The 11,061-nt window shown below is 41.2% G+C and overlaps 1 protein-coding gene across 1 annotated transcript in view; it reads right to left on the bottom strand.

Annotated features, from left to right (window-relative positions):
• Positions 1-11,061, bottom strand: part of LOC109390085 (vascular endothelial growth factor receptor kdr-like) — a 286,991-nt gene that overhangs the window by 143,701 nt on the left and 132,229 nt on the right. The window contains exon 11 of the mRNA XM_019656126.1: positions 4,051-4,201. Coding sequence (XP_019511671.1) covers positions 4,051-4,201 — 151 coding nt within the window. The remainder of the gene's footprint in view (positions 1-4,050; positions 4,202-11,061) is intronic.

The following is an 11,061-nucleotide window of genomic DNA, read 5'->3' as shown; positions in this document are numbered from 1 at the left end:
GCCAGCAACTCACAGTAGCCCAGCTCCAGGTTGAGCTGTTGTTCAGCATCTTAGCTGTGGAGGGCAGTGTCACTGGCCCTCATATGTGGGATCCGAACTGGAGCCCTCTGGTGTCCCAAGCCAGGTCTTAACCAATGCACCACTTGACTGGCCCAGGGCTGATATTTCTTTATTTTCTGTTTGGATGATCTATCCATAGCTGTCAATGATGTATTTAGGTCCCCTACTATAATTGAGTGCTGGTCAATTTCTTCCTTTAGTTATGTTAGTAGTTGCATTGTATAATTCGGTGCTCCCTGATTGGGGGCATAAATATCGATGACTGTTACATCTTCTTGTTGTATAGTCCCCTTTATCATTATGAAATGTCCATCTTTGTCTCTTGTTACCTTTTTTATCCTGAAGTCTGTTTTATCTGATATCAGTATAGCTACTCCTGCTTTTCTGTGAATACCATTTGCTTAGAGTGTTAATGTCCACTCTCACTTTGAGTCTACATTTGTCCTTGTAGCTGAGATATGTCTCTTGGAGGCAGCATATGGTTGGGTTTAGCTTTTTGATCCTATCTGTTATTCTGTGCCTTTTATTGGTGAGTTCAGTCCATTTATATTTAGGGTGATTATTGATATATGAGGATTTCCTATCATTCTATCTTTGGTTTTCTGGTAGGACGGTGTCGCCATTGTTTCTTTGTCTTTTTATTGCTGTCTATTATTTCAGTGTGGTGGTATTCTATGATTTTCCCTCTGTTTCTTCTTTATGTTATATATCTCAGTTCTGGATTTTTTTAGTGTGGTTACCATTAAGTTTATGTAAAATAAAGTTTCATATTTAGAGTATTCCGTTTTCTTCAGGGTGCTTCCTTTCTCCATTCCCTTATGCCAGTTCAGACCTTTAGTCTCTCCCCTTTTATGTTTCTGTTGTCACACATTGTCCCGATTTATGCTGTGAGTTGATTTATATGCTGCAGTAGCAAGTTGTCTTTTTCCTCTCTTTTTTTAAGTGTTTTTTTTTCTCTCCTTTACCCTGTGTGTTATATGTTTAAGTATATTGTGTCCTATTTGGTGTTGTGGCTGACATTTCCTGCTTCTGTCTGTCTGTCCGTAATATTACTCATGATTTGGTATTCTTTTGCCTTTTTTGTTTCAGGTTGAATAGCCTCCTTCAGTATTTCTTGTAGTGCGGGTTTTGTGTTAGAAAATTCCCTCAGCTTCTGTATGTCTAGAAAGGTCTTTATAACTCCTGCATATCTAAAAGATATCTTTGCTGGATATATTATTCTTGGCTCGTAATTTCTCTCAATAATTTGAATATTTGATTCCACTCCCTTCTGGCTTGTGGAGTTTCTGCTGAAAAATCTAATGATAATCTAATGAGCTTTCCTTTGTAGTTCACCATCTTCTTTTCCCTGGCTGCCTTGAGTATTCTTTCTTTGTCGTTAATTTTTGACAGCTTCAATACAATGTGCCTTGGAGAAGGCCTGTTGGGATTGAGGTAATTAGGTTTTCTATTTGCTTCTTGGATTCGAGGATCCAGTTCTTTTCACAAGTTTGGGACGTTCTCATCAACTATTTGTTTGAATGTACTCCATGTTCTCTTGTCCCTTTCTTCTTCTGACATGCCTATTATTCTTATATTGCTCTTGTTGATGAAGTCAGGAAGTTCTTGTAAAGTTCTTTCATTTCTTTTAATTCTCAAGTCTCTCTCTTTTCCCATCTGAGTCATTTCCATATTTCTAACTTCAATGTCACCGATTCTTTCCTCCATCTGGTCAGCTCTATGACCTAAGCTGCCTGTTTCATTCTTTATTTATTTTATTGAGTTCTTAATCTCCAGAAATCCTTTTTGGTTCTTTTTAAAATTTTCAATACCTTTGGTAAATTTTGCATTTTATTATTTGTGTTTCTGAGTTCAATTAAACTGCTTGTTCGTGTTTTCTTGTACCTTGTTGAATTTTTTCAGAACTACAATCTTGAATTTTCTGTCATTTAAGTCACATATTTCTATGTCTTTAAGTTCATTTTCTGGAGACTTTTCATTTTCTTTCTGAGCTGCCTCATTACCGTGGTTATTCATGACAATTAATGAATTATTATTATTTCTCTTCCTAGGCATCTACAGGAGTAGGTTCTGCAACTGGCTGTTAGGAAGAGGTCTGTCTTTTGTTTTCTCGTAGATGTTGGTGGACTGTTTTATTTTCTGTCCCGCTGCAGCCTTTTATTCTCTCTCACACTGTAGTGTTATATTTTCTCATACAATGTGGGGAGAGGAGGTCTCAGGAAAGTGGGCTTCTCCTCTGTGTGCAGGTTGCCTGGGTCACAGGGTACCACCTCCGTGGAGGGAATGTGGAGAGCTTCTGAGGTTCCAAAGTTCTTCCTTGCACCAGTTTCAGAGCTTGTGTGTTTCCAAGGCTCTGTTTACCCCTGCAGGGATCCGCCCAGATAGGTGGGATCAGAGGTGGGCTGGGTTGTGAGAGGTGGCTCTGAGCAATGGCAGGACCACCAGCACAGTGAATCCTGCACCCAAGGCTCCCTCCCCTTTGCCAAAACTATTAGAGTTGGGCCGAAAGTCCGTGGCTGCGGGGCCACAATTCACAGAACTGCAAATACTCTATGTTTTTATGTGACACTGCAATTGTTCAGCTTCTAGCACCGGGAGGGTGGGTTGGGGTGAGCTCTGGGAGAGTGGGAAGGGGTTGGCTAGACTCCCTGCCTATGTCTTCTGTCCTCTCCTTAGCAGTGAAGACTTAAACCACCATTCTCACCCTTCTTTTCTCAGTCTTTGCTCTGAGATCTCTGCCGTGAATGTTGGGTTCAGCTGTGTCATATCCTCATCCCTCAGGTGGGACTGTGGGCCATTAGGGGAGCACTAGCAGTCTGAATTCTTCCCTCTCCCACAACTGCAGTAGCTCCAGAATGCAGGGAGCTGAGAGCTCCCAGCTTCGGTCTGCTCCCTGTGCCCTTACAGCCCACGTCTCTGCACTTACCCCTTCCATCCTCCCCTGCTTGCACAATTTGCCCACCTTTATATGGTTTCAATTGCATGTCTCTTAGTCTTGGCTGTCTACTGTGCAGGGAGTCCTTTGTGGAGTTACAGCTGTTCAATTTGTTGTTAATTCCAGGGGAGATTTCAAGAGGCTCACCTCACTCCACCATTTCTATGATGTAATCTGATGAAGTATTCTTAAATGCTGCTTATTCTGAGAATTGGGGCAATTCACTTTGCCGCTCTGAATTTGCCTTTTTTTCTTAATTTTTATAGGGGCCACATATAACTGAAAATTTTTATGGGGGCCACGTGTAAGCAGTCATTTTGAAATAGAGCTTATTGCTCCAACACAAAAATCAAAGTATCTAATATGTTCCAGGCATATAGTAGGGCTTCAATAAATGGAAGCTCTTAAGGGGTAAGAGTTAAGGCACACGGCTCTCATTGTGATTTCTCTCTTGACTCCTGTGTTGTCACAAGTGAGTCATTTATTCCCCTTAGCCTCTGTATTTCCATTTGTTACTGGGGACGAGGAATCCCTGTCCTATCTTCTCACAAGGACCACAGGAGGCTAAATAAATGTGCTGTGATCTAAAACTGCTACTTGCTGACAGATTTTCCCATTGTGGGTTTACAATTCCAATCAGGCTTATTATGGAAGCAGTTCTCAAACAGTTGAAACACGTCCACTTTCCAAACCCATTACTAATTTTTCTTCCACGCAGTGACAGATATTTGGAAACCTGCCCTATTCTGCTCCTCCTCTCACTTAAATCTCAAGTCATAATCTAAATCTAAATTTCCCTGGCCTGTTAACCATAACAGTTGTTTGTACCTGTAATTTGAGGCTGTGACTTTGAAAGGAACTGGCAAAATCCTAAGATTTGATATCTATTGGAGTGCTACCTTCCTGGGCCCATTCCAAAACCACGGACAACACCTGTCACATCATATGGAAGAGAAAATCTCCTGGTAAGATTTTAAGACTGCCAGCCCCTCATGTAGCTCAGTAAACCCAAGAGTCTGGACCATGTGAGGTCTTTTGGCCTGTGAGTCACTTACAACTCATCTTTATGGCTGCAGGGCTCCCAGGCCCACATGAAGGAGGGCAGAGGTAGACCACTTGCTGTACAGCGAAGGATGTTCTCACTGCCTAGGAGTACTGGATGGATAGTCTTCAAATCTGTCTCCTTCTGATAGATCTTAGGTTTTTCTGGAAAAGAGACAAAAATGGCAGAGATTAAGGTCCCTCACCAAGGCTGATATATTATCCAGTACTGCCAGTACAGGAATCCCAATGGTGAGAAAATTGAAATATTTCTGCATCAGTTTATAAATAGCTGCTACCCCCCACCCACCTCCTAAGTACCCTCTCCTCACTGTCACCATCCTGGTCCCTCTTCATGAGCAGGCCCTCCCCCATGTCATCCTTGTGACCTAGCAACTAAAGGGTTAATATCTGACCCAACAGGGGCCCAAAGCTCTAAGCCAGCACTAAAGCCTGACCTGATTGGTCAGTGCCTGTGCCCTATGTATGATTATTTTTTATATTTCACCTGTAGTAGGCACAATAGGGCCATGTTGAAGAGAAGTAAATTCCAAGGACCCAAATGGCAGGAGATGTGGATTTCAAAATAGTCTTTTGGATTGGAAGCTTACTTAAAGGCAGGACTGACATCAGATTCATCTCTGCACTCTGGGCACAAAGTCAGTGCCCAAGAGTTATATGTTGAAGTTAATTACAAACGCTAACAATTGACCTTTTTAAATTTTCAATAACATTTATTGTTTGCATTTGGATTTAAGAAAACCAACAATAAAAGGCTTCTATCTGACTTGCAGGAATCTCATTTCTGAGTCCTCTACCTATATATCCAACTGCTTGTTTAATTTCTGTAGTTAAATGATAACACTAATAATATCGATGCTACTTATGGTTAATTGAGCTAGGTGTAAGGCATTGTTATAAGCACTTTATGCAAATGCAGTCATTTAATCTTCACCCTGTGAAGTTGATAAGAGTGATTATCCCTATTTACAGATAAATATATTGAAATGTTAAGTAGCTTTCCCAATGTCAAATAGCTAGTAAGTGGAAGAACTGGGCTATGAACTCTGGTAGTCTACCTCTAAAGCCCTCTCTCATATTTGTTTACGGCTATATTGTTCCACAAACGTCTCAAACTCAACATTTTCAATACTATTACAACTACTACTACTACTACTACTACTACTACTACTACTATCAAACTTATATATAGCACTTACCAAGTGTCAGGCACTGTTTGTAAGTGTTTCTTTTTTATAGATAGTATCACATTTAACTTCATAACATCCCACTAAGTATGGACTTCCTTTAGCCCCATTTTACAGATGAATAAACTGAATTGCAGAAGGTGAAGTAATTTGTCCAAGGTTAGTAAGGTAGTGAAGTGAGGAATTAAACTAGACAATCTGACTCAAGCACTCAGGTTTATAACCACTACACTGTGCCTCCTTTCAAAACTAAAACTCCTCATCTCCCTTCCCCCCCTATTATTCTTCTTTTCAGTAATCTGTTCAGTCACCTCAGCCAGAAACCCATGCATCATACTTGATCTCTCCTCCTTAGTCTCACATTCCACTGGTCACTACAAGAACAGCTCAGTAACAGAAGAAACTCTTGTCACTGTTGCTCCCTGCTGTACCTCCAGAACCTGGTACAGTGCCAGGCACACAGTAGGTGCTCAATAAATGCATGTTTGAAAGAATGTGTTAGGCGAGGGTTCTGTATCATGTGTCAAGCAGAGCAGAATTCCACTCTGCTTTTCAGTGTTGCTGCCTCCGATGCTGTTGTGAGATCTTCAAACCTCCAGAAAAGTGGGGATGTGGTTTGGGTGTTTGAGTGTTCCTATTTAAACCAGACCTGAGTTGTATTTCTACAAAGAAAACATAAGAGTTAACTAACAGGTCTTTACTACAGAAAAAAAAATCAACATGGTGGGACGGAGGGTAGGCTGACCAGGCTTCTGTTGTCCTTGACTTATGCTTTTTTCCTGGAGATTATTAGTAAGTACAAACAGTTGCCCACTGCTTCTCCCTTGGCGACTGCCTTCAATTTTCTCTCCCACTCCCTCCTTCCACTTCTCCCCTCCCAGGCCTGACCAACTTGAGCTTCTAGCCCAAGATCAGCAATATCTTTCATTTTTCTGCTTCTTGTGGCTGTCACATCAACCTCTAAAAGGGTTCTCACCTTCTCTAAGCTCAATAGGCATCTCTAGATGAGCGTGGAAGGACTGGAAAGTTGGCTCTCTCAGCCTCTGAAACACCCACATTCTAAGAAAAGAGTAGCTAATATAAATGTGTGTCTCTGTCTGGAAGCAGTACTGCCCTTGAACCTGTGGTCCTCACAATAATACCTCTAGCAGTAGCTACTTAGACATTCCTGGCTCCAGCTGGAGTCAAGTCCCACCTCTCCTTCACAGAATTTCCTTGTCCTACACCCTTCTCTTTGTTTGAAGCAAGTAAAATAAAGAAAGCCACCGGATTTCCTCTGGCAAATGAATTCCAGGATCAACATGTATTGTTCTCATTTTCCATGATCTCAGAGCATTTTTTTCTTCTTCTTTGAGTAAATTCTTGGTTCCAGTATTAAGAACTTGGAAATGAAGGGGCATATGACTATCAGGTCAAAAACAGGATTGGCATCTTTGACTTCCAATGCTAGATGTGATAATGGACCTGCTCCCTTTTAAAGGAACTGTAGGAATAATTAAGAATATTTGCTCTTGATTGGTATTGGTAGAGAATGAATACACATGAGAGTGATGGAATGAACAGATGGGTGAAATAAATCATCAAGCTGACCCCAAAGGGTCCAGGTGGGGAATTAGTTCTGGCAGGGGTCGTGTCACCCTCTAAGGGTCTGGAACATTTAGAGTCATATAAGGACTGACTGAAAATCCTAGAACAAGGGATATCATCCCCCAGTCACATTTCTAAATCCCTTTACTATAAACACATCCAGATTGGCAGGCATATGCCATGTCTTGTAACAGGGCAGGTATATTTAGGTCACACGTGTGGCCCTGAGTCAGTCTCTTTCCCTCTTGGACCTCAACTACCCAATCCGCCAGATTGGGGGTGGATTGAGTCTAGACGGTTATTGCTTCTCTCTCAGCACTGACTTTTTGTGGTTATTTGAATCTACAGGATTCTTAATCCACTCAATAGGTATTTCTTGAATGTCTCTTGGGTGCTATATACCATGACAGGTAGTAAATAAGGTACTGCTTGTATAAGGATATTGGCACAAAGGTCACTTTATTCCTGGGAGTTCTTGGCTTTCCTGAGAATGGTTTCTGGAGCTCCAGGCAGACAGTAGAAGCTCAAAGCCATGGGATCCATTATTTTAAATGCATTCACAATCACCTGGGAGTGACAACTATCCCCATTCCCACCACTGTTTTATCATTCCCCTGAATCACAAATATGTCAAGGAGGTCCCAAATGAGTTGAAAGGCTAGTTTCTGCATGATTATTTCAAATAGACCTCATATTTAATTATGCCCTTCAAATGTGGTTGGGTAAGCTAATCAACATCATGATAGGCACTTGGTAGCCCAGAGAGCCATCACTGATTGGTTAAGATATCCTGGCTAGAGTCATTGTTACCTAATTGAGTTGGAGTAAGTAGTCTGAAAGTTCTACAGAGCTGAGAACTTGAAGAAACATCACCCATTATTTTTAGTCAGTCTCAAATAGTGATATCATCAAGTGAGCCTAGAATGGTAGTAAATATGATTTGAGTGTAAGAAGAATCATGGGAAAGATTCTAACAGCAAATCTTAATGCAAGCCTGAACACCATGATTCCAATAAAGAAGTAAGCTAATTGTGCATTTATTATGTGTATTGCAAGGTTGGGTGGGGAGAGTTATTTGAAAAGCTTTGTATTTAGATCTGAAGAAAATTAAAGACTGAGCAGGAGTCAAATGGCAGACAACTTAACTATCTGACTGCCCAAGACTGCTTTCTGGGGAAAGAAGAGAAGTTACATTTGTGGGATGCCAGTCTGTAATGTACTAGACACTTTGTTCATAATAAAAGAGGTTGCTGTTTATTAGGGCTTCCCTGTGCCAGGAGTTTCAATGCAGTAACTCATTCAATCCTCATAGAAACTCTAAGAAATAGGTATTGGTATCCTTATTTCAAAGAAAAGGGAAAAGGGTGTTCTAAGTTAAAAGATATGCTCAAAGTCACATAGCTAGGAACCAGTGAAGCAGAATTCTGCCAGACTCCAAAACTGCATGAAGCTGCATGCATTATGCCATGTTTTCTCTCATTCTCAGAGATGAGAGAGATTTCTGGTGCAACTATTATGTGCCAGAGCCCTGAGGATTATCATTTTGTTTAATCCTCATAGTTCCATTAGGTAGTTAGTGTTATCCACGTTTAAGACAATGAAAACAAGCTCAGAGAGATCAATGGACTTGACAAAGGCCACACAGCTAGTGATGGAGCTAGGATTTAACTCAAAGTTGTCTAACTCCAAAGCCAGGACCCTTTCCTCCATTAACTGTGGTCTCATTTCAAACATTCTCTTACTATGGCAGGAACACCCCAACTCAAATTATCATTTCCTCTGGAGCCTGTGATCAGGTCCTCTGATACACTCCCCCAAAATTTATATATTATAAAATACAGCAGAAAGGCTTGGAAAGTGGCTTGAGATGTACTAGGATAAGCTCACCAAGTAGGTCAAATTTCCCAAAATCTAAGACGGTAAAGGAACCTTTCTTTTCTAGACTGATCAAGGCATTTCTAGGGCCTGGCAGCAAGGCAGGGGTTTCTATTAATAGAACAGCCACTGGAAAGAACCCCATAGTTCATGTTCAGGCTACAAGTATTTTTGGAAGTTTCCATTGGGGATTTCCATGTTTCAGAGCATGGCCTCTGGTACCTTAGCATAGGTTAAAATCTTAGCTCTGCCACTTGCCTGCTGTGAGACCTTGAGCAAGTTGCTTAACCTCTCTGTGCCTCAATCTCTTCATCTTTGAAGTGGGATAACAATAGTACCTACATCCTGGAATTTTTATGAAGAACAGGAATAAAAATCATATTTCAGAATAGTCATGAGGATGAATTGAGACCATGTACACAAAAGTGCTTTACAGATTGGCCTGGCTGCTGAGGGTACACTCTTCCCCTTGTCTAGTAAAGAGAAACTGCTGAGATTCATAATGCTCCTTGGGTTCAGATCCCTAAGAGGGTGGATTGTGTTGCTGCTGCTTCAGATATATAGCAAGGCAATTCCTGAAACCAGTTTTAGAACTTCAAGCTGATAGGAATAGCTGGGAGTTTCTTAAAATTACAGGGGCCCCAACCAAAGGGTTCAGGGTTTAATTTTTTCCAATATTGTGCAAGTCAGAAAAACAACAATAACAACAGCTTGTCTCTTAATTGAAAACAAAACACCCACTCTGCTAATAGTCGTCTATGGCCTGCATCTAACCATCTTAAGCAGTTGCGTCCCAGGACCATAGGCCAATGTGAGATTACAATACTCCTAAAACCTTGGAATTTCCTAAGTGATAAAACACTAGGAACATCTTTTGTTCTAATATTTGGTCTTTGACCCTGGTTCCTGATATGGACCTCCTAAATCCCTTGGAATTTCCTGGGTGATAGGAGTGTCTTTTGTTTTAATCAGGCAACTCTAGGTGGGCTCCTAGATGGCTCCTGGATAGGGGCTGGTCACCAGAAAGACCAAGCCATGATTAGAAGCTTGGAATTTTCAGCCCCACTCCCTTCTGGAGGAAGGGTCCTCCAGAGAGGGGAGAGGGGCTGGAAATGGAGTTAATAATTGATCATACCTACATAAAAATCCCAATATTATCGGGTTCAAAGAGCTTCCATGTTGGTGAACACATCCACATGCAGGGAGGGTGATGTACCCCAAATCTAAAGGTACCCTCCCAGACCTCACCCTATGTAACTGCTGTTCATCTGTATCCTTTATCATTTCCTTTAATAAACTGGCAAATGTGTTTTCCTGAGTTCTGTGAGCCACTCTAGCAAGTTAATCAAACCTGAGGAGGGGGTTGTGGGAACTTCCGATTTGCAGACCAGTCACTCAGAGGTTGTGGGTAACCAGGAGACCTATTACTTGGATTGGCATCTGAAATGGGAGCTGCCTTGTGAGACTGAGCCCTTAACCTGTGGGAATCTATCTTCAGGTGGATACCCTTCTATAGTTTAAGTTTCATGAGAGTGAAATTGTAAGACACACAGCTGGTATCACATAGAATTGCTTGGTGGGGGAAAAACACCCACACGTCTGGTGTTAGAAGTATTGTGAGACTATTAGTAATGTGAGAGTAAAGTAGACACAGAGGAGGGAAAACTAGGTTTCCCAATTTAGCCAACTAGATTGGTTTGGGAGTATAAGACATGAACTATAAGAAGTACATTTCAAAACTGGTGAGACAGCTCCAAAGAACTAGAGCACCCGAGACTGGGCTCTGTCTCAGATTTTTCCATTAGCTAACTGAGTGACCTTGGCCAATTTCTTCATCATCCTCAACTTTAAAATAAGGCCGACTCATAGATACAGAGAACATACTGATGGTTACCAGAGGGGCAGGGGGTGCAGTGGTGGTGAAGGTATGGGTGAAAAAGGTGAAAGGGAATAAGAGGTACAAATTTCCAGTTATAAAATAAAGTCACAGGGACATAATGTACAGCACAGGGAATAGAGTCAATAACATTTTAATAACTTTGTATGGTGACAGATGGTTACAAGACTTACTGTGGTGATTACATCATAAGGTATATAAATGTCAAGTCATTATGTTGTACACCTGAAACTAATATAATATTGCACATCAACTATAATAGATAGAGAAACAAACAAATAGGGCCGTTGGGTTAGGTGACCTCAGAGGAAAGACTGTCTTGGATTATGAGTAGCAATTTACAATTTGTTCTTATGTTATGGTGAGGGAGTGAAGAATTCAAGAGGAAAATGCCTGAAGCATAACTCTGCATAATTATACCTGGCCCATGTGGTGCCAATAACTTTTCTTTCTTCAAG

Source organism: Hipposideros armiger, unplaced genomic scaffold, assembly GCF_001890085.2.
Source record: "Hipposideros armiger isolate ML-2016 unplaced genomic scaffold, ASM189008v1 scaffold_254, whole genome shotgun sequence".
In the NCBI taxonomy this organism is placed as follows: Eukaryota; Metazoa; Chordata; class Mammalia; order Chiroptera; family Hipposideridae; genus Hipposideros; species Hipposideros armiger.
The sequence above is the reverse complement of the archived record's forward strand: the minus strand, read 5'-3'. Positions and strand labels throughout refer to the sequence as shown.